The sequence below is a fragment of the Balaenoptera physalus genome (assembly GCF_965194825.1).
Source record: "Balaenoptera physalus genome assembly, chromosome: 2".
NCBI classification, from domain to species: Eukaryota; Metazoa; Chordata; class Mammalia; order Artiodactyla; family Balaenopteridae; genus Balaenoptera; species Balaenoptera physalus.
In genome coordinates, this window is record NC_138883.1 from 104,793,227 (window position 1) to 104,817,721 (window position 24,495).

General features: G+C 41.9%; 1 protein-coding gene across 5 annotated transcripts in view; it reads left to right on the forward strand.

Annotated features, from left to right (window-relative positions):
• GCNT3 (glucosaminyl (N-acetyl) transferase 3, mucin type) overlaps positions 1–24,156 on the forward strand; it is a 106,529-nt gene extending 82,373 nt beyond the window's left edge. For 4 of the 5 annotated variants that reach the window (XM_082447447.1, XM_082447446.1, XM_082447448.1 and 1 more), the window contains one exon: positions 857–24,156. In XM_082447447.1, the coding sequence (XP_082303573.1) occupies positions 911–2,233 (1,323 nt within the window). In that variant the 5' untranslated portion in view covers positions 857–910 and the 3' untranslated portion in view covers positions 2,234–24,156. Of the gene's footprint in view, positions 1–629 lie in introns of all 5 variants that reach the window. The other variant, XM_082447449.1, reaches the window with a different exon arrangement.
• Positions 24,157–24,495: the final 339 nt, after the last annotated feature.

Here is a 24,495-nt window from a genome sequence, read left to right on the forward strand (position 1 = left end):
TCCCAGATTTGCTTCTTATAATGTATATGACATTTGGCAAGTTATTTAGCTTCTGTTTTCCTCTCTATAAAAGAGGCCTAATATTACTATGTTTTAGGCATGTTGTGAAGATTCAATGGGAAAATGTAAAGAAATTTCTGGCTCAAAGAAAGTTCTCATTAAATATTGCATATGCATAGCTTTGTGTGTCTCTGTGTGGATATATTTTAAATTTGGATAGACTGAGAGTTATCTGTATGAATGATTACAATGTATTTTTGGAATTACATCCAATTTTTTGTACTTGTTTAAGAACATTTTCTTTAAAGCGTGGCTAGATGCCACATCTAACCAATGAATTATATGTGGTGAAAGCATCCTAAAATATGAACTGTCAAATAAGAGCAAGAAGTGTACTTTATCTTTTAAAAGGACATTTCTAGAACTGAAGCTGAGAGTTTGAATTTCATGGATTTTCTCTCTAGACCGATCAGAAATTCTATCCCCCAGTTAAGAGCTATGTTAGAAACAGGGTGGTAAGGTTTGGGGGGAAGAAGGAAAAATGAAGGGCGGGGAGTTCCTCTTATTAATTACACCTCTACAGCAACAGGTACTCAGCTCTGCTTCCCTTTCTGTCTCCTGATGTGGAGGTGGAGCCAGATCCTGATCCCAACCCCAGCACGATCAGCTGGTTTGTAGTGTCAGGTTATAGACCTCCATCAGTGAGCTGGGTGTGTGAAGTTCCTAGGCAGGACTTGACTGAGGATATTTGTCTAGAGAAGAAACCTATTTTTGCCTTCACTTCGGAGCTGAACTTGATGTACCTTGAGCATGTTCCAGGTTAGTTTGTAACTGAAGGCATTTTGTTCTGTCCAAGGATTTCATCCTCCTCCTCCTTCCCTGTGCCCAAACTCTACCGGTCTCCCATTCCATGAAGATGATTAAGTGGAGGAAGAAACTCTGCGGGGGGCATCACCTGTGGGCCCTGGGCTGCTATATGCTGCTGGCCATTGTTGCTCTGAAACTTTCTCTCAGGTTAAAATGTGACACAGATTCCCTGGATCTGGAATCCAGGGACTTCCGAAGCCAGCGCTGTAGGGACATCTTGTACAAGTCCCTGAAGCTGCCAGCAAAGAGATCCATCAACTGTTCTGGGATCACCCGAGGGGACCAGGAAGCAGTGGTCAAGGCTCTCCTGGACAATCTGGAAGTCAAGAAGAAGCGGGAGCCTTTCACAGACACCGATTACCTCAACATGACCAGAGACTGTGAGCAGTTTAAATCCCAGAGGAAGTTCATCCAGTTCCCACTGAGCAGAGAAGAGTTAGACTTCCCCATCGCCTACTCTGTGGTGGTCCATGAGAAGATTGAAAACTTCGAACGGCTGCTGCGAGCTGTGTATGCCCCTCAGAACATATACTGCGTCCATGTGGATGAGAAGTCCCCAGAAACTTTCAAAGAGGCAGTCAAGGCCATCATTTCCTGCTTCCCAAATGTCTTCATGGCCAGTAAGTTGGTCCGGGTGGTTTACGCCTCCTGGTCCAGGGTGCAGGCTGACCTGAACTGTATGGAAGACTTGCTCCAGAGCTCGGTGCCATGGAAATACTTACTGAATACGTGTGGGACAGATTTTCCTATAAAGACCAATGCTGAGATGGTCCTGGCCCTCAAGATGTTGAACGGGAAGAACAGTATGGAGTCCGAGATACCTACTGAGTACAAAAAGTCTCGCTGGAAATACCACTATGAGGTGACAGACACATTGCACCTAACCAGCCAGATGAAGGACCCTCCCCCTGATAACTTACCTGTGTTCACAGGGAATGCCTATTTTGTGGCTTCTCGAGCCTTTGTCCAACATGTCTTAGAGAACCCCAAATCCCAAAGACTGATCGAATGGGCAAAAGACACCTATAGCCCGGATGAGCACCTCTGGGCCACCCTTCAGCGCGCGCCGTGGATGCCTGGCTCTGTCCCCTACCACCCCAAGTTTCACATCTCAGACATGACCGCCATTGCCAGGCTGGTCAAATGGCAGCTCCATGAGGGAGACATCAGTATGGGGGCACCTTATGCACCTTGCTCTGGAATCCACCAGCGGGCTATCTGCATTTATGGGGCTGGGGACCTGCACTGGATTCTTCAGAATCATCACCTCTTGGCGAACAAGTTTGACCCAAAGGTGGACGATAACGTTCTGCAGTGCTTAGAAGAGTATTTACGTTATAAGGCCATCTATGGGACTGAACTGTGAGATACACCGTGAGAGGATTGCAACCCGAGGGGCAGGAACATGTACAAACGTGCCTAGAACACTCTGGGACGGTGTGGGGTGGGAGACCAGGGCTCTGGAATCCATGGCCTCCCCCTGGGTCAGGGGGCTGCTCTTGGAGTGTGGTGAGTAGATCTGTTGCCTTGCAAATTGCTGCCCTGGGTGAACACTGACTGTTCACTCCCCTCACTTCCAATAGCTCCTCCACTGACTCTCCCACCGAGTTGGGAATAAGAACCAGCTCTTTGGGTGAATAAGGGAGGGAGTGTGGCAGGAGACCCTGGGTTTCAGTTGAATTCTTGGTATTGGCTTTTTCACTCTTTGGAGAGGCCGTTCCTAATAATTCTAGGCTTGGTAGTAGGGAGGGGACTTTGAGGGTAAAAAGGCCTTGTACTATTTTGTACTATTAACTTAAAAATAAATAGCTTCTGATTCAAATCCCTGACTCTACTTTTTGTCTAGTAAGCCAGAGAGAAGATAAAACGTTGAGACGTTTTCTCATAACTATTGGTGACATTTAAAATCCCTGGTGGCTAGCAAGAGAATCCCCATTGTTCTGGAATGATCATGGCAAGCTGTATAAATGGCAGATGCAAAAGAATATAGAGGAACACAGCTGATTCTTTCATTACTGAAAGCCCTCCTCATTTTGTTAACATTGCCAGATTCATGACTTTTCTGTAAGGGAAAAGGCAGGGTGATTTAACCCATATGACCATCGATATCCTTATGGGAAAATTACAGCACTAATTTTGCAAGCTTCACAACCAAAGCTTAATGTTCCATGAGAAAGATGGTAGTTGCCATTAGGTAAGGTCACCGTATAATTTATTGTCAAAACTGGAACACATTTTACTTGGGGGTGGGTGGGTGCTGTAGTATTAATAATTATGTTAGATAACAAGAATAAACTAGGTCTGGTTATTCTATCTTTATGCCTCTTGAGTCAAAACTTTTATTTAAGTATGTGAATGGAATGGTCACCGTTCATAGTTCTGTGGCTTATACATTTCCTTGTGGGGAGACAGTTGTGTGTGTGTGTGTGTGTGTGTGTGTGTGTGTGTGTGTGTGTACATGTGTTCTCTGCCCCACACTTCCATCCGCCTGCCTAACAAATGTTACCTGGCGAAACAGTTTCCTTTCTAAAGCTCCAGAGATAATTGTCAGGTAATCAGAAGGCAATTAGCTGTTAGTTATATTCTTCTGTGATGGGAAGAGGATACCTCATAAACAGATAAGCATATCTTGTGTATGGTAGAGCTGGTCTCCCGCATACAATCTGCTCTGGAAAAGTGATCTATATACCAATTAATTTGTGTAATTTGAATGATGTTCCCATTAATATGTCGTGAAGTCATTAGTGTGTTCCTTCTTTTCTGATCTTGATTCAGTTAATCAGGTGTTCTCTCACAACCAACTTTCCCTGCAACCCTTGTACTCTGACATAGCTATCACTGTGTCTGATACAGTGAATTTTCTAAGTTAGCGATTGCTTTCTGTAAGGTTGTACTCCTTTGGTAATGGGCATTGCCACCACCAACTTACCTGCACTGTCACACTGAGTCCTCTTCACTTTGCTCTCAGCCCCATCATGGGGATGACTAATGAATAGCCAGATGCTCCACAGATGAGCCCTGTAAGGTCTGTCCCTAGCAGTGGTGGCTGTGGACCTCTCCACCTGCTAGCCTTTGTGACTGTCCTTGGTCCTCCTCTGAGAGGGCTGCAAGGGGCAGAAAAGTTTCCGAGTGCATGTGTTCTGAGAAAAGAACGTGGGTTTTTGGCTTCATAGTCAACTTCCTCTTTAAATTTTCACGTGAAATAAATAAGTTTTTATGTAAGTACGTTAACAAGATTAAAATGTGAACGTGTCATTTTGGGGGAACAAGTTGCTGGAATTCTCCAAGCATTGAAATTTCCTCTAGAAATACATTCAAAGGGGAATAGGAAGTGCTCTTTATTTAATAAAAAACATAAGGTCTTCTTATCAGAAGGGTCAAATTCCTCCCTCATTTGGTGAGTGTATTTTAGAACCGTACAATTAAACCAACACATCTGTTGATTTTTCCTTCCCTCTGAGTCATATCTGTTTCTATACCCTTTCTCTGGATAGGAAAAATCTCATTAATGAATTGAGCAACTATGTTTATATTCTCAAGGTTTGAATTTCCTCTTTAGTTTTGATTTGCGACCTGTTGGTAAGTGTTTTTTTTTTTGTTTTTTTTAATTTCGACTGTGTTGGGTCTTAGTTGTGGCACACAGGATCATTTGTTCTGGTGTGCAGGCTCTTTGTTGCGGTGTGCGGGCTTTTCTCTAGTTGTGGCGTGCGGGTTTTCTCTTCTCTAGTTGTGGCACACAGGCTCCAGGGTGCATGGGCTCTGTAGTTGTGGCGTGCGGGTTCCAGAGTGCGTGGGCTCTGTAGTTTGCTGCACACAGGCTCTCTAGTTGAGGCGCACGAGCTCAGTAGTTGTGGCACGCCGGCCTAGCTGCCTCGCAGCATGTGGGATCCTAGTTCCCGGACCAGGGATTGAACCCGCATCCCCTGCATTGCAAGGTGGATTCTTTACCACTGGACCACCAGGGAAGTCCCGATAAGTGTTGTTTTAATAACTATATTTTTTGTTGCACACTCTGCCTATTGTAATCTTTGCTCTTTTCTTGACTGAGCGAAAATTTAAGAAAGGAAGAAAAGACAGTTAACCCTGTCTGGGAACAGAAGATATAATTTATTTGAGGAGAAAAAGTATTTCGATTAAAAAATGGAAAGAATAATTAAATCCATTGCCTGCCTTAAGTCCTTCAGTTGAACTGAATACCTATTCTTACTTCTTCCCCTTAGCCGGTCAGTCATTACAAAGATATGGTTCCCATCTCTGTGACGCTTGAGTGTATGATGAGCAATGAAATAACTCATTCATTCATTCCACAAATATTAAGTAAGCTCCTACTATTTACCAGGTATTGTTCTTGACACTGGGGATAGTGCAGTCAACAAAACAGGAATCCCCATGCTCATGTTGTTCACATACCAGTGGGAAAACCACTATAAATGGATAAGTAATGTATATGTATATTAGAAGGAGACGAGTGCTGGAGAGAAATTGAAGGAAGTGAATGAGACCTTAGGAGAGTGGAGTGGGGAGGAAAATCTTTAATAGTGTGGTCAGGGAGGCCCTTAATGAAAAGGTGACATTTGAGTAAACATTTGACGGAGATGAAGGAATGATCCGTGAGGATAAATGCGGGAAGAGCATTCTAGGCCAAGAGGAAAGACTTGCACAGCACTGAAGCAGGACCACACCTGCCACGTTTGAGGAACAGCAAGGAAGCTGGTGTAAACGGAGCAGAGTAAAGGAGGGGGAAAAGAGTTAAGAATACAGGGGAGGAGGATATATTGTAAAGGCGCTTGTGCCCCATTACATGGACTTTGTCTTCTCTGAGAGAGATCGTAGGCCCCTGGAAGGTTCTGAGCAGCGGGCTGACATGATCTAACATTTTAATGCTGCACTGAGGACAGACTGGTTGGGGGGTAGGGGTGGGAGCAGGGAGGCTCGTTAGGAGGCTGTGGTACTAATCTCAGCACTAGCAGTAGTGGCTTAGACCAGGGTTGCAGCAGTAGAAATGGTGAAAGTGGTCAGATTCTGGAAATGTTTTGAAGGTTTGGTTTGAGAGTTTGCTGACAGATTGACCTTGTTTGTGAGAGCAATGGAGGAGTCAAGGATGACTCCAGGGCTTTTGTTCTGATGATAAGTTAGAAGGACAGAGTTACCATCAAGCCAGAGAGGAACACTGTGGAAGAGTGGTTTTTCAGGGGAAGATCAGGGGGTTGATTTTGAACATGTTAAATTGGAGATGCCTATTAGACATCTGAGTAGAGATGTTGAGATGAATGTGACAGGAATCTGGGTTCAGGAGAGAGGTCTAGACTGGAGACACTTGTATGGTATTCATCAGCTTATATGTAAACCCATAAAACTGGATGCGAGTCCCAAACGAGTGGCAGAAATAGAAAAGAGCCTCCCAAATGAGTTCTGAGGGCTCTCCAAAATGCAGAGGACGGTGGAGTCAAGATGGCGGACTAGGAGGATGCAGAATTCGCGTCTCCGCACAACTAGGGCACCTGCCAGGCACCAGTGGGGGACCACAGACACCTAAGGGGGCAGGAGGAATCCACAGTGACCAGGTAGGACATGGGGCATGGGGGGGAGTGAGGGGGGAGGAGAAGTGGAGGCGGGAAGGGACTGGCGCCTCTGAGGGGCGGCTGGGGGAGAGGAAGGGATCCCATGCCCGAAGGGGGAAATTGGGGGACCATTGGGAGGGCAGAGGATCAAAAGGGAGTGTGGACAGGTTTCCCCTGCCCACTTGGGCCCCCGGGAGCCTGCTGAGATCTGGGACCTGATCCTCTGCCCACCGAGGCCCCCTCCAGCCGCGGGTCCTGAGGGAGTGGGAGGGAGGGAAGGGGGAGCAAAAGTAAAGGCCAGACCTCCGGGACCAGCACCCCTGAGGGGTGGCTGGGGGAGGGGAGGAGTTCCTACACCCAGCGGCACCCACCCACAGTTAGGGGTCTAGCGCGCAATGGGGGAGACCCTGGGGGAGACCCTTGGGGGAGACCCTTGGCTGGGGTGGGGGGGGGCGAGAAACAGAAGGGAACACGGCCAGCTCTTTCCCTGTCCACTTAGGCACCAGGGAGCCTATTGGGCTCCTGGGCCTAATCCTCTGCCCTCGGAGCCTCCCTCCTGCCACGCAGACCCCAAGCCCCGCCCCTACACCCCCACCCAGGGCCCCACCTCTATGCTCGGAGACCCCCTCCCTCCAACGTGCTGGGCCTAAACTCCACCCACACACCCTCACTCAGGGCCCTACCTCCGAACCCTGGAAGTCCACACGCCAGAGGCCCTCCTTTCCACGTGCTGCCTCTCTCCTTCTGCACAGGACCTAAGCAGAGGCCCCGCCCCATGCTTGAACGTCGCCCCACCTAGGCACCGCCCCCAAGGCCTTTTCCAGCTGCATGGGCCCTGAGCCTAGGCCCCACCACATGTTCAAACGTCACCCTGCCACCTGCCTAGGTCCCACCCCACCCTAAACCCCACCCCTGCCTAAGTTCCACCCCCTGCCTAAACTCCACCCCCATAGCCAAGGCCTTTTTTTTTTCTTTCTTCTTTTAGGTTGGGGTTCTGTTTTACCTTGTTGATTCATTTATATATATATATTTTCTAATAAATCTTTTATTTTTCTAATTTTATTTTATTCTTTATTCTTTGTTATTCTGCTCCTTTTGGCTTGTTTCCCCCTTTTTTTCATTTTTTTTTTTTTTTAAAGATTCTCTTCTTTTTTTTTTAATTTTATTTATTTATTTTATTTATGGCTGTGTTGGGTCTTCGTTTCTGTGCGAGGGCTCTCTCTAGTTGTGGCAAGCAGGGGCCACTCTTCATCGCAGTGCACGGGCCTCTCACTATCGCGGCCTCTCTTGTTGCGGAGCACAGGCTCCAGACGTGCAGGCTCAGTAATTGTGGCTCACAGGCCCAGTTGCTCCGCGGCATGTGGGATCTTCCCAGACCAGGGCTCGAACCCGTGTCCCCTGCATTGGCAGGCAGATTCTCAATGACTGCACCACCAGGGAAGCCCTTCATTTTTTTTGTTGTGGTTTTGTTTTACCTTGTTGCCATTGTTTCAATTATATATATTTTTTTCGTAATATATTTTTTATCTTTCTAATTTTATTTTATTTTTTATTCTTTGTTATTGTACTGCTCCTTATTTACCTTTTTTTTTTTTTTGCTGTGCCATGCGGCTTGCAGGATCTTCGTTCCCAGGCCAGAGGTTGGGCCCGAGCTCCTGTTTTGGGAGTGCCAAGTCCAAACTGATGGACTAACAGAGACCTCAGACCCCAGGGAATATTAATTGGAGTGAGGCCTCCCAGAGGTCTTCATCTTGGCACCAAGACCCGGCTTTACCCAATTTCCTGCAAACTCCAGTGCTGGATGCCTCAGGCTAAACAACCAGTAAGACAGGAATACAGCCCCAGCCATCACAAAAAAAAAAAAAAAAAAAAAAGAAATGACAAAAAAGTCACAGACAAAGGAGCAAGGTAAAAACCTACAAGACCAAATAAATGAAGATGAAATAGGCAACCTACCTGAAAAAGAATTCAGAGTAATGATAGTAAAGATGATCCAAAATCTCAGAAACAGAATGGAGAAAATACAAGAAACGTTTAACAAGGATCTAGAAGAATGAAAGAGCAAACAGTGATGAACAACACAGTAACTGAAATTAAAAATACTCTAGAAGGAATCAATAGCAGAATAACTGAGGCAAAAGAACGGATAAGTGAGCTGGAAGATAAAATGGTGGAAATAACTGCTGGGGAGCAGAATAAATAAAAAAGAATGAAAAGAATTGAGGACAGTCTCAGAGACGTCTGGGACAACATTAAATGCACCAACATTCGAATTACAGGGGTCCCAGAAGAAGAACAGAAAGAGAAAGGGTCTGAGAAAATATTTGAAGAGATTATAGTAGAAAACTTCTGTAACATGGGAAAGGAAATAATCAAGTCCAGGAAGTGCAGAGAGTCCCATACAGGATAAACCCAAAGAGAAACACACGGAGACACATATTAATCAAACTATCAAAAATTAAATACAGAGAAAATATATTAAAAGCAGCAAGGGAAAAGCAACAAATAACATACAAGGGAATCCCCATAAGGTTAACAGCTGATCTTTCAGCAGAAACTCTGCAAGCCAGAAGTGAGTGGCAGGACATATTTAAAATGATGAAAGGGAAAAACCTACCCAGCAAGGATCTCATTCAGACTCAACAGAGAAATCAAAAGCTTTACAGACAAGCAAAGGCTACAAGAATTTAGCACCACCAAACCAGCTTTACAACAAATGCTAAAGGAACTTCTCTAAGCGGGAAAAACAAGAAGAAAAAGTCCCACAAAAACAAACCCAAATCAATTAAGAAAATGGTAATAGGAACATACATATTGATAATCACCTTGAATGTAAATGGATTAAATGCTCCAACCAAAAGACACAGACTGGCTGAATGGATATGAAAATAAGACCCTTATATATGCTGTCTATAAGAAACCCACTTCAGACCTAGCGACACATACAGACTGAAAGTGAAGGGATGGAAGAAGATATTCCATCAAATGGAAATCAAAAGAAAGCTGGAGTAGCAATACTCGTATCAGATGAAATAGACTTTAAAATAATGACTGTTACAAGAGATAAGGAAGGACACTGCATAATGATTAAGGGATCAATCCAAGAAGAAAACAACAATTATAAATATTTATGCACCCAACATAGGAGCACCTCAATACATAAGGCAAATGCTAACAGCCATAAAAGGAGAAATCAACAGTAACACAATAGTAGTGGGGGACTTTAACACCCCACTTACACCAATAGACAGATCATCTAGACAGAAAATAAATAAGGAAACACAAGCTTTAAATGACACAATAGAGCAGATAGACTTAATTGATATTTTTAAGATATTCTGCTGGAAAGAGGAAGAATACACTTTCTTCTCAAGTGCACATGGAACGTTCTCCAGAATAGATCACATCTTGGGTCACAAATCAAGCCTTGGAAAATTTAAGAAAACTGAAATCGTGTCAAGAATCTTTTCCAACCACAAATGCTATGAGATTAGAAATCAATTACAGGAAAAAAACAGTAAAAACCCACAGATATATGGAGGCTAAACAGTGCACTGCTAAATAACCAAGAGATCACTGAAAAAATCAAAGAAGAAATAAAAAAACCTAGAAACAAATGACAACAAAAACGCTATGATCACACTGATCCAAAACCTATGGGACACAGCAAAAGCAGTTCTAAGAGGGAAGTTCATAGCAATTCAAACTCACCTCAATTTTCTCACCTTTTATTTGAGAAAAATCTCAAACAATCTAACCTTACACTTAAAGCAACTAGAAAAAGAAGAACAAAGAAAACCCAAAGTTAATAGAAGGAAAGAAAGCATAAGGATCAGAGCAGAGATAAATGAAATAGAAACGAAGAAAACAGTAGCAAAGATCAATAAAACTAAAAGCTGGTTCTTTGAGAAAATAAACAAAATTGATAAACCATTGGCCATACTCACCAAGAAATCTACAGATTCAATGCAATCCCTATCAAATTACCAATGGCATTTTTCACAGAACTAGAACAAGAAATTTTACAGTTTGCATGGAAACAGAAAAGACCCCGAATAGCCAAAGCAATCTTAAAGAAAAATGGAGCTGGAGGAATCAGGCTCCCTAACTTCAGACTATACTACAAAGCTACAGTAATCAAGACAGTATGGTACTGGCACAAAAAACAGAAATATAGATCAATGCAACAGGATAGAAAGCCCAGAGATAAACCCATGTACATATGGTCACCTTATCTTTGATAAAGGAGGCAAAAATATACAGTGGAGAAGACAGCCTCTTCAACAAGTCGTGCTGGAAAAAATGGATAGATACATGTAAAAGAATGAAATTAGAATACACCCTAACACCACACACAAAACTAAACTCAAAATGGATTAAAGGCCTAAATGTGAGGCCAGACACTATCAAACTCTTAGAGGAAAACATAGGCAGACCACTCTATGACATAAATCACAGCAAGATCCTTTCTGACCCACCTCCTAGAGGAAGGGAAATAAAAATAAAAATAAACAAATGGGACCTAATTAAACTTAAAAGCTTTTGCACAGCAAAGGAAACTATAAACAAGACAAAAAGACAATCCTCAGAATGGGAGAAAATGTTTTCAAGTGAAACAACGGACAAAGGATTAATCTCCAAAATATAGAAGCAGCTTATGCAGCTCGATATCACACACACAAAAAACCCAATCCAAAAATGGGCAGAAGACCTAAATAGACGTTTCTCCAAAGAAGACATCCAGTTGGCCAACAAATACATGAAAAGATGCTCAACATCGCTAATCATCCGAGAAATGCACATCAAAACCACAATGAGGTATCACCTCACACCAAGCAGAATGGCCATCATCAAAAAATCTAGAAACAATAAATGCTGGAGAGTGTGTGGAGAAAAGAGAACCCTCCTGCACTGTTGGTGGGAATGTAAATTGATACATCCACTATGGAGAACAGTATGGAGGTTCCTTAAAAAACTAAAAACAGAACTACCATGTGACCTAGCAATCCCATTACTGGGCATATACCCTGAGAAAACCATAATTCAAAAAGATACATGTGTGACTTCCCTGGTGGCGCAGTGGTTAAGAATCCACCTGCCAATGCAGGGGACATGGGTTTGATCCCTGGTCCGGGAAGATCCCACATGCTGCGGAGCAACTAAGCCCATATGCCACAACTACTGAGCCTGTGTGCCACAACTACTGAAGCCTGCGCACCTAGAGCCCATGCTCTGCAACAAGAGAAGCCACCGCGATGAGAAGCCCACCCACCGCAATGAAGAGTAGCCCCTGCTCGCCGCAACTAGAGAAAGCCCATGCACAGCAACGAAGACCCAATGCAGCCAAAAATTAATTAATTAATTAAAAATAAAAAGATACATGTACCACAATGTTCATTGCAGCACTATTTACAATAGTCAGGACATGGAAGCAACTTAAATGTCCATTAATAGATGAATGGATAAAGAAGATGTGGCACATATATACAATAGAATATTACTCAGCCATAAAAAGAAACGAAATTGAGTTATTTGTAGTGAGATGGATGGACCTAGAATCTGTCATACTGAGTGAAGTAAGTCAGAAAGAGAAAAACAAATATTGTATGCTAATGCATGTATGTGGAATTTAAAAAAGCGGTACTGATGAACCTAGTGGCAAGGCAGGAATAAAGACGCAGACGTATAGAATGGGTTTGAGGGCACGGCGGAGAAGGGGAAGCTGGGATGAAGTAAGAGAGTAGCACTGACATATATACACTACCAAATGTAAAATAGATAGCTAGTGGGAAGCTGCTGCATAGCACAAGGAGATCAACTTGATGCTTTGTGAGGACCTAGAGGGGTGGGATAGGGAGGGTGGGATGGAGGCTCAAGAGGGAGGGGATGTGGGGATATATGTATACATACAGCCGATTCAGTTTGTTGTACAGCAGAAACTAACACATTGTAAAGCACTTATGCTCCAATAAAGATGTGAAAAAAAAAATGCAGAGGTCACAGAGGCAAAGAGGAACCAACAAGAGAGTTGGAAAGGAGCAGCTAGTGTAGTAAATAGAAGGAAAACTGGAATAACATTCTGGAAGTGTAAAGGAGAAAGTGATTCAGGAAAGAGGAAGTTGATGACTATGCCCAAAACTGGTTAATCAGTTGAGAATGAAGAAGCGACTGTTGGATTTAACAATGTGGAGGTGACCTTGATAAGATCAGTTTTTGTGGAGTGTGGAGGTGAGAACATGACATTGGAGGTGGTTCAAGGAGAATGTTAGAACAAATCTGGATTCAGCAAGTATAGATGAATTGTTTGAGTCTTGCTTTAAGGCAAGAGAAGGAGAATAAAAGTAATGGAAGGTTAAGAGCAGTTTGTCCTAAAAATTAGGAAAGTGATAGCATGTTTGTAAGTTGATGGGAAAGATCTAGTCAAGAAGAGAAGATGTAGGAATGAGACGGGATACCTGCCAGGGTGACATCCTTGTGAAGAAGAGGGTAGTTATGTAGTGCACAGGAGAAAGGGCCTGTCTCTGATGGAAGCATGAACAACAGTTCACCCACAGTAACGGGAGTGCAGGCAGGGTAGTTGGTCTCAGATGTACATAGATGGGTCAGTGTGGTGGTTTGTGAAATTTGTGGAGTTCTATTTTTCTATTCTTTAATAATTAATTTTAGGTATAATATACATATAGAAAAGTACAAAAATCCCAAATATATAGCTTGTAATTTTTACAAAGTGAACAAACCTGTGTAACTAGAACCCAGATCAAGAAACAGAAGATTACCAGCAACCCAGAGGGCTCCTGTGACCCTTTCCAGTTACTACCCAAGCTGCAGCAAGGATAACCACTGTCCTGACACTGAAACTGAGCAGGACCCTGCAGGGCCCTCCTGGGTGCAAGTCCTTCTGTGTCTCCAGTTCTGGTTTGTAGAAAAAAGCTTTCCATTCCTAGGCCTTCCTGAAGTTTCAAAGAGTAGTCTCAAATTAATGATTAGAGAAGTAGAAAATTCGGAAACAAAGGGCTTGAACAATAGAGTCAGAGGACTCCTAGTTCCTCCTGAAGGGATATAGATAACAGTCTGATGTGTATCTTTGAGTTGTTCTGCAGAAACTAAGACTCCCATCTGGTGGACGGTGTTGACTACATGTGGATCACAAGATCATAGACCCCAGACTGGTAGGAACCAGAAGATTAATGATTAATATTCCTGAAACTTCACCACCAACCAATCAGAAGAATGTCCACAAGCTGATCACGCATCCTGCAACCCTCACCCCTAAAGTTGCCTTTAAAAACCAAAAGCCATTGGGAAGTTTGGGTCTTTTGAGCATTAGCTGCTACTTCTCCTTGCTTGGCGCCCTGCAAATAAATGCAGTACTTTCCTTTATCACAGCCTGGTGTTAGATTGGCTTTGCTGCGTGTCAGGTGAGTGGACCCAAGTTGCGTTCAGTAACAACACCATAGGTTCTTTGGCCTGTTTTTGAATTTTTTATAAATACTATGTTCTCTTTTGTTTATGGCTCCTTAAACTCAACATTGAGATTCACCTATGTTGTTGTGTGTAGCCATAGTTCAATGATTATTACTGCTGTGTAATATTCCCTATATGAATATACCATACTTTATTCTATTGCTGATGAACATTTGGGTTGTTTTCAGCTTTTATCTATATATTACAAATTGTGCTCTATGAACCTCTTGAAATGTTTTATAGGGAACATATGCATACATTTCAATTGAGTAGGTATGTAGGAGTGAAATTGCTGGGCCATAAGGTATACATACATATGTTTACCTTTAGTAAATACTGTCATACAGTTTTTACAACATGATCTACCAATTTAACTCTCATCAGCAAGGTGTGAGAGTTGCATTTGCTTCACTTCCTTGCTAATATTATTAATCTGTCTTTGTCATTTTAATCATTCTGGTGGGTGTTGGTGGTATCAGATGGTGGTTTTAATTTGCATTTCCCTAATGACTGATGATGTTAAGTATCGGTTTGGCCAAAAAGTTCTTTCGGGTTTTTCCTGTAAGATGGCACAGAAAAACCCGAACGAAAATTTTGGCCAACCCAGTAGCTTTTCATATGCTTATTGCCATTTGGTTATCCTGGAAATTCTCTTTTGATTACCTTTATTTTGTTCAGTGAAATAAAGATGATTTTATGAGATGTGTATGGGGGAAGAGATATTGGAGGTTTAGAAAGAGGCAAATGTGTTAAATGATTCTTTCAGATTGGAAACTAGAAAAGAAGAGAGATTAAGGGGGAAAAAATGATGCCTGGCAGTATTAAGAACCCACTGACATTAGGGAAAGTGAGTTTGAAATCAGCCACTCATTCACATTCAGCTGCAAGAGTACAGGCATAGAGTAGCCTTTACTCAGGTTTGTGATTTATCCTAGCAAGTATGAGAGAGAGGCAAAGGAGTTGAGGTTATGTTAAAGGGAGTGATCATAATGATGGACCATAGAATTTTATCTGAGTAACGTGGGGAGGGGAGGGGATGATGATGGGATGATATAAGGGGTGTACTGGAGTGTCATGTCCATGATGTGTTGGGATTGCTTTGAAGTGAGGGATTAATCCTACTTCAAGGAGTCTATTGAAGTGAGGGACTAGTCCTATTTCAAGGAGTCTATTAAAGATTTTTAGAAACAGTGACACTTAAACTAGGTCTTGGAGTTCACCAAATGATGAAAGTAATGAAGGGTTGTCCAGGTATGCAAATGGGATTACCAAATGCATGAAAATACAGGGTATGTTCAGGGAAATAAATGTAGCTCCTTATAGGTAAAGAGGAGGTAGCTGGGAATGAGGGCAGGTGAAGATGAGCCTGGAAGGTGGCCAGATTACAGAAAACCTAGTGTTGTGCTTCTGTCAAGTAGTTTGGACTTTTTCTGTAAGCAGTGAGGATCTGTAGAATATACTTTTTTTTTTTAAATTAATTAATTTAATTTTGGCTGTGTTGGGTCTTCGTTTCTGTGCAAGGGCTTTCTCTAGTTGTGGCAAGCGGGGGCCACTCTTCATCGCGGTGCGCGGGCCTTTCACTGTCGCGGCCTCTCTTGTTGCGGAGCACAGGCTCCAGACACGCAGGCTCAGTAGTTGTGGCTCACGGGCCCAGTTGCTCCGCGGCATGTGAGATCTTCCCAAACCAGGGCTCGAACCCATGTCCCCTGCATTGGCAGGCAGATTCTCAACCACTGCGCCACCAGGGAAGCCCAGAAGATACTTTAAAAAGAAATCTTTAATACGGAAATCTTCAAGCATATACATAAATAGAATAGCATAATGAAACTCCCAAGTACCCATCATTCAGCTTCAAAAATTATCAACTCCTGACCAACCTTGTTTTATCTACCCTTGGACTAACTTTCCAACCCCAACTGGGCTATTTTGAAGTAAAGCCCAAATACATTTTTCCATTCATTTATTCTTTAGTATGTATATCACAATTGAGATAAGTAATAAACATTTAAAAAACTCAACCCACTATATCATACCTAAAGTAGTAATTCCTTAATTTAGTGAGATACCAAATGTTTTAAAATTTCCCCCACTGTATCATAATTATGTTTTACAGTGGGTTATTTGAATTAAGACACGTTGGGTTGATATATCTCTTAAATCTCTTTTAATTATAGATTCCTCCCTCTACCTTTATTGTATTGGCAGTTTATCTGTTGAACAAACTCGGTCTTTTTCCTCAACAGTTCCCCATATTTTGGATTCTGCTGATAGGATCTCAGCAATATTATTTAATATATTCCTGTCCCCAATATTTCTTGTAAACTGGTATTTAGATTTAGAAGCTTGAAGGGATTCAGGTTTGAATTTTTGTCAAGAAAATTTCATTTTGGTATTTTGTATTTCCTATTCCATCACATCAGGAGGTACATATGTCTGTTTGGTCTGTTTTTTCTTCTTTTTTTAATGTTGGGATTGAACTGTGGGGTTTGGAAGTTGTCAGCCCGATTATACATTCCCCGTAACCTTTTCACCTAATCGTTTTAATAGCCATTGATGATCATTGTTTAGTTCTTTTATTTCATAACAAATTGCAAAATGGTGGTATCCTAATTCTACAAGTCCTTTTTTGTTTAAAATTTTCTATAAAGCAAAACTTTTCCTTATCAACAGTATTGCTACTCTGAAGAACAATTATTTCCCGTTACCAGTTTTCAGAACAATGAATTGGTTACCTAATGACAAACAAATTTATGTGTATTCATTTAGAACTCAAGAATTGTTAAAAAAAAAAAAAAAAAAAAAGAACAACATACCTTATATGCTGTGATTCACTGCAATTATTTGATGGTGCTCAAAATGCTCCATCTTTGGCTAGTGTATTTTCCTATGGCTACAGTACCAAATTATCACAAACATAGTGGCTTAAAACAATAGAAACTTATTGTTTCACAGTTCTGGATGCCAGGAGTTCAAAATCGGTTTCACTGGGCCAAGTCAAGGTGTTGGCGTGGCCACGCTCCCTTTGGAGGCTTTAGGGGAGAATCTGTTCCTTGTCTCTTCTAGCTTCTGGTGGTTGCCAGCATTCCTTGGCTTGTAGCCACATCACTCTAATCTCTACCTCCATGGTCATACTGCTTTCTTTTCTCCTGTATGTCAAATCTCCTTCTGCATCTCTCTTATAAAAATACATGTGATTACACTTAGGACCCATCCTGATTATCCTATACTTTCCCCATCTCAAGATCCTTAGTAACATTTGCAAAATTTTTACCATATAAGGAAACATTTATACATTCTAGGGATTAGGACCTGATATCTTTGGGGACCATTATTCAGCATATGAAAACTTGTGAGAACACTTTAAAGATGGCTGTTTCCTTGTGACGTGACTCCTGTAATTTTGGTTAACTTCCTTATTTTCTGTTACAAGAAGGCTTTCGAAGCTTATTATATTTCCTATCCCTTACCTTTAATCAGCCATTCTCATAGAAGTTTTGTTTTTTTTAAGTGTGAATGGTATTTGTAAACCACAATTTGGGCATTAGGGATGCTCTTTGCTAATGGGTTGTCATTGAATCAAAAGGTCCAGGAATCAAGGGGGTAAGTGAGAATGACACTTGGCAATGTTACATCTAATAACCCACTCAAAGAATTTTTGCTTCCTGTACCTGCAATTTTGGGCTCTGCTGGTTGGGTCCCAAAGGAAGAATACATCCACTAGGAAACCAACAATGCTCCCACTGAACTGGAAATTGAGACTCCCATTTGAGCATTTAGGGTTCTTGTGCCACTGGACCAATGGGAAAAGAAAGGTGTTATTATATTGACTGGGGTGCTTGATCCCAATTATCAAGGGACATATGGCTGCTGCTAAACAATGTGACTCTCTGCAGTGCCTCCTTAGTGCCCCCATATTCAGTTGTAAAAGTTAAGGAAGGCTATAGCAATTCACTAAGAACTTAAATACTTCAGGAATGAAGTTTAGGGTCTCCCCACCAGGTAAAGAACCACAGTCAGCTAAGGTGCTGACTGAAGGCAACTGGAAAATGATATGGGCTATGAAAAAAAAGATCAGTCTGATGGCTATTTAATTTATAAAAATGAGGACTATGCTGTCTGTCTGTTCCGTGTGTGTGTGTGTGTATAAACATTACATGTTAATCATTTCCCTCTCTCTTCTGTTGTTACATATAAAAGTTTCGGTGGTGACTAATTTTTATAATTTAGTCTTAACAGTACAAAATATCTGGGGAGTGGGTATGTGTGTTGAATTAACTAGGAAAGGAATTAACATCTCTAGCAGATGTTCATAGTGGTAGGAATTTGTGTCTTTCTTGTGGGGGACAGATTAAGCGTATTTTGTAGAAGAGATAGTTTGTTGTTGTATGTAAATCTCAAAACAGGCAAAAGGATGGGAATATATGCTGAATAGTCAAAGGAGGGTGCTGGATACTGTCTTTTCTTTCAGCTCCATATCAACTCTTCTGTACTTCCCTTTGCACTGCTGTGGCAGGAGATCCACAAGCTACATTTCCCAGACTCCCTGCAGCTGGATTTCTGTTTAGTTCTGCCTTTGAGAGGCACTACTGGGATACTGGAAGGTGAGAAGGGAGAAACGATCTTTCTTAGACATTCTGGTAGTGTCACAAACAATGGCAGTGATAGCAGAAGTGACAGTAGATGCAGTGGCAGCTGGCTGGTTAGTGTAGGACAATTAGTTTCTGATCAGGCACATGGTTCAAGAGTAGCAGCCTCAGTGGCATAGTGACTGTGGGCTCCGAGTCGTACTGTTTTCCTTTTTGCTTCCTCCAGCACTAGGGATGTTAGCTGCTTCCTCAGTTCCTATTCTTTAGACACACTTACCTTTCATCTGTTGCTCAAGCTGTTTGAACACCTTTGTAGCAAACTCCTTGTATTAAATTCCTTCTGTTTGAAATACTTAATGTGGTTTCTTTTTTTTTAAAATTTATTTATTTTTATTTTTGGCTGTGTTGGGTCTTCATTGCTGCGTGGGCTTTTCTCTAGTTGCAGCAAGCGGGGGCCACCCCCCATTGCAGTGCGTGGGCTTCTCATCATGGTGGCTTCTCTTGTTGAGGAGCGTGGGCTCTTGGCACGCGGGCTCACTAGCTGTGACTCGTGGGCTCCAGAGCGCAGGCTCAGTAGCTGTGGCACACGGGCCCAGTTGCTTGGCGGCATGTGGGATCTTCCCGGGCCAGGGCTCGAACCCGTGTCCCCTGCATTGGCAGGCGGATTCCCAACCACTGCGCCACCAGGGAAGCCCTTAATGTGGTTTCTTTTTCCGAGTGGACAATGACTGATACATTTCCTCTAAAGTAGGCACAGGCTTCCCTGGTGGCGCAGTGGTTGAGAATCCGCTTGCCAATGCAGGGGACACGGGTTTGAGCCCTGGTCTGGGAAGACCCCATGTGCTGCAGAGCAGCTAAGCCCATGCATCACAACTACTGAGCCTGGGCTCTAGAGCCCGTGAGCCACAACTACTGAAGCCCACGCATCTAGAGCCGCAACGAAGAGTAGCCCCCACTCGCCGCAACTAGAGAAAACCTGCACGCGGCAACGAAAGACTCAATGCAGCCAAAAATAATAAATAAATTTATTAAAAAAAAATAAAGTAGGCACTAGAGGGGCCCCCAAACAAGCTGAAGACTTAGTCTTTTTCAAGGCTCCTAGAGGTTAAGTTTCAAGACAGGTAGATTACATAACACTATGTACAGTGGTCTGGGAGTTCAGGGGAGGTTAAGAAACATGTGAAGCAGAATGGTGAGGAAATCTTAGAAGCGGTGAGGCTTGAGTAGAGCAAACAGATCTGTGATAGGCAGGGAGGAGACAAATTTTTCCCTCAGCATTTTTTATAAGTTTAATAACAGTCATAAAATAGACATAAAATTTACCATCTTAATCATTTTTATGTGTACAGTTCATTCATGTTGTTGAGCAACCAATCTCCAGAACTTTTTCATTTTGCAAAACCAAAACTTTACACCCATTAAACAACTCAATCCTCCAGCCCTCACAGCCTGACAACCACCATTCTTTCTTTCTCTAAAAATTTGACTGCTCCCTATCTAAGTGGAATTATATAATATTTATCTTTTTTTGACTGGCTTATTTCATTTAGTATAATGTCCTCAAGGTCCATCCATTTTAGCATGTATCAGGATTTCTTTTTAAGGCTGAATGATATTTCATTGTATATGTATATACAACTTTGTTTATCCATTCAATTGTTGATAGACACTTGGGTTGCTTCCACCTTTTGGCTATCGTGAATCATGCTGCTATGCACATGGGTGTACAAATATTTCTGAGTCTTTGCTTTCAATTCCTTTGGGTATAAATGCAGAAGCAGAGTTGCTGGATTATATCAAAATTCTATTTTTAACTTGTTTAGGAACTGCCATACTGTTTTCCATAGCACCTGCAACATTTTACATTCACACCAACGGTGTACAAAAGTTCCAAGTTCTCTACATCCTCACCAACACATATTTTGTGTTTCTGTTTTTGATAGTGGCCATTTTAATGGATGTGAGGTGGCCCTTTTTAAGCACTTCTAAGATTTTGTTGTATTGTTTTCTAAGTACATAGTTTTTAACAAGAAACCCATGGGTTTGTTATCTTTGTCTCTGTGGTTACAAAGTGACTTTTACCTCTGATTACTTAAAAAAATTTCCTCTTTGTCACTGGTTTTTAGCAATGATATTATGAGGTATGTGGTTATCCTGTTTAGAGTTTATTAAGGCTTCTTTGCTCTGTTGATTTATCGTTTTCATCAAATTTGGAAACATTTGACTATTTCCTAAAAATTGTTCCTTTCCTTCTTGGGGGGGGAGGGGGGTTGGCACACAATATGTAGCAATCTCCACTTGATATGATCCCGCACGTCACTGAGGCTCTTCATTTTCTCCAGTCTTTTTGTCTCTGTGCTGTATTTTTTTTTAAATTGGAGTATAATTGCTTTACAATGTTGTGTTAGTTTCTGCTGTACAATGCAGTGAATCAGTTATATGTATACCTATATTCCCTCCCTCTTGGACCTCCCTCCTACCCCCCCCACCCCATCCCATCCATCTAGGTCGTCACAGAGCACCGAGCTGAGCTTCCTGTGCTTTATAGCTTGTTCCCACTAGCTAGCTATTTTACTCATGGTAGTGTATATATGTCCATCTTAATCTCCCAATTCATCCCACCCTGCTCTTCCCCCCGTGTCCACATGTCCATTCTCTACATCTTTGTCTCTATTCCTGCCCTGCAAATAGGTTCATTTGTACCATTTTTTTCTCGGTTCCACATATATGCGTTAATATACGATATTTGTTTTTCTTTCTGGCCCAGGCCCACTTCACTCTGTATGACAGACTCTAGGTGCACCCACATCTCTACAAGTGACCCAATTTCATTCCTTTTTATGGCTGAGTAATATTCCATTGTATATACGTACCACATCTTTATCCATTCATCTGTCGTTGGACATTTAGGTTCTCCATAGCAGCTGTATCAATTTACATTCCCACCAACAGTACAAAAGGGTTCCCTTTTCTCCACACCCTCTCCGGCATTTATTGTTTGTAGATTTTTTGATGATGGCCATTCTGACTCGCGTGAGTTGATACCTCATTGTAGTTTTGATTTGCATTTCTCTAATAATTAGTGATGTTGAGCATCTTTTCATGTGCCTCTCGGCCATCTGTATGTCTTTGGAGAAATGTCTATTTAGGTCTTCTGCCCATTTTTGGATTGGGTTGTTTGTTTTTTGATACTGAGCTGCATGAGCTGCTTGTAAATTCTGGAGATTAATCCTTTGTCAGTTGCTTCATTTGCAAATATTTTCTCCTATTCTGAGGGTTGTCTTTTGGTCTTGTTTATGGTTTCCTTTGCTGTGCAAAAGCTTTGAAGTTTCATTAGGTCCCATTTGTTTATTTTTGTTTTTATTTTCATTATTCTAGGAGGTGGGTCAAAAAAAGAGTTTGCTGTGGTTTATGTCAAAGAGTATATTTCCTGTTTTCCTCTAAGAGTTTTAGAGTGTCCGGTCTTACATTTAGGTCTTTAATCCATCTGGAGTTTATTTTTGTGTATAGTGTTAGGTAGTGTTCTAATTTCATTTTTACTTGTAGCTATCCAGTTTTCCCAGCACCACTTATTGAAGAGGCTGTCTTTTCTCCATTGTATGTTCTTGCCTCCTTTGTCATAGATTAGGTGACCATATGTGTGTGGGTTTATCTCTGGGCATTCTGTCCTGTAGCATTGATCTATATTTCTGTTTTTGTGCCAGTACCATACTGCCTTGGTTACTGTAGTTTTGTAGTATGGTTTGAAGTTGGGGAGCCTGATTCCCTCAGCTCCATTTTTCTTTCTCAAGATTGCTTTGGCTATTCGGGGTCTTTTGTATTTCCACACAAATTGTGAAATTTTTTGTTCTAATTCTGTGAAAAATGCCATATATATACATATAAATAATTGTTTTGACAATTATTTATTAATCAGTTTGATTCCCTCAAATCCTGTTTTTCACCTTTGCTAGGGTGGTTCTAAGCTAGAGTAGCTTTTACTCCATTTTAGCCTATTATTGAGGCATGACCCTCTGGGGTCTCACTCTATTTGATGCCTTAGGTGACTACTGAGAACTGTTTACTCTGGTTCCCCACCCTATGTGAGCTTTGGGAATTGCTGTTTATAACTAACTCCCTAGCTACTCTTTGCTTGGTTTTGTAAGGCGTCATTCTACTTATGTGCAACCAAGTACACAGCAAACACTCTAGGGGACCACTGTTTTGATTCCTTTCTAGAATGCTGCATCTTTCAATCACCTCAGCTTTCCTAAACTCTGATCTCAGTGTCTTCTCAACTCAGCAAGGTTGTCAGGCTCTGTTTGGGTTCCCCTCTCCCTGTGTCTATAGTCTGGGTATTTAAAAAAAAATTTTATTTATTTATTTGGCTGCATCAGGTCTTAGTTGTGGCATGCAGGATCTTTGTTGCGGCATGCGGGATCTTTAGTTGTGGCATGCAAACTCTTAGTTGTGGCATGTGGGACCTAGTTCCCTGACCAGGAGTTGAACCTGGGCCCCCTGTACTGGGACCCAGTCTTAGCCACTGAACCACCAGGGAAGTTCCTATAGTCTGGGTATTGCCTCCATGCAGTGAGCTGGAAGGTTATAGACCTCAACTATTTCTTTGCCCCCTTTCTCAGAGATTACAGCCTTGTGCTGCCTGTTTTCCAATGTCTGAAAAACACTTTCATATATTTTGTCTACTTTTCTAGTTGTTTATGGAAGGAAGTTAAGTCCTGTCCTTGTTATTCTGGAATGACTAGAAGTCTCTGAAGATGGGAACTTAAAAAAAAAAAATTGAGATTAAAATTGACATATAACATTAGTTTTAGGTGTACAAAATGGTGATTTTATATACGTGTATACTGCAAAATGATTACCATAATGTTAATATCCATCACCATACAGTTAGAAATCTTTTTTCTTATGATGAGAACTTTTAAGATCTACTCTCAGCAACTTTTAAATATACACAGTTGACCCTTGAACAATGAGGGGGTTAGGGTTGCTGATCCTCTGCAGTCGAAAATCCACGTATAACTTAGAGTTGGCCTTCTGTATATGTGGTTCTTTTGTATCTGTGGTTCCACATTTGTGGATTCAACCTACCGTGGATCATGTAGCATTGTAGTATTTACTATTAAAAAACAAAAATCCCTGTATAAGTAAGTGGACTCACACAGTTCAAACTGGTGGTGTACAACACAGTATTGTTAACTATAGTCACTGTGCTGTACATTACACTCCCTGGACTTATTTATAACTGCAAGTTTGTATCTTATGACCACTTTCACTCATTTTGCTCACCCCATCACCATCTGCCTCTGGCAACAACCAATCTGTTCTCTGTATCCATGAGTGCAATTTATTTTAGATTCCACATATGAGGTCATACAGTATCTATCTTTCTCTAACTTATTTCACTTGGCATAATGCCCTCAGGATCCATCTGTTTTGTTGCAAATGACAGGATTTCCTTTTTTTAATGGCTGAATAATCTGGTTCTTGTGGGCCACAGATGACACATTTTCTTTATGCATTCATCCATCAATGGACATGTATTTTCCTGTCTTGGCTGTTGTAAATAATGCTGCTTTGAACATAGATGCAGATATCTTTTCAAGATAGTGATTTCATTCCCTTCACATAAATACCCAGAAGTGGAATTGCTGGATCATAAGGTAAGTTTGTTTTTTTTTTTTAAATTTATTTTTATTTACTTATTTATGGCTGTGTTGGGTCTTCGTTTCTGTGCGAGGGCTTTCTCTAGTTGTGGCAAGCGGGGGCCACTCTTCATCGCGGTGCGCGGGCCTCTCACCACCGCGGCCTCACTCGTTGCGGACCACAGGCTCCAGACGCGCAGGCTCAGTAACTGTGGCTCGTGGGCCCAGCTGCTCCGCGGCATGTGGGATCTTCCCAGACCAGGGCTCGAACCCGTGTCCCCTGCACTGGCAGGCAGACTCTCAACGACTGCGCCACCAGGGAAGCCCCATAAGGTAAGTTTTATTTTTAATTTTCTGAGGAATCTCCATACTTTT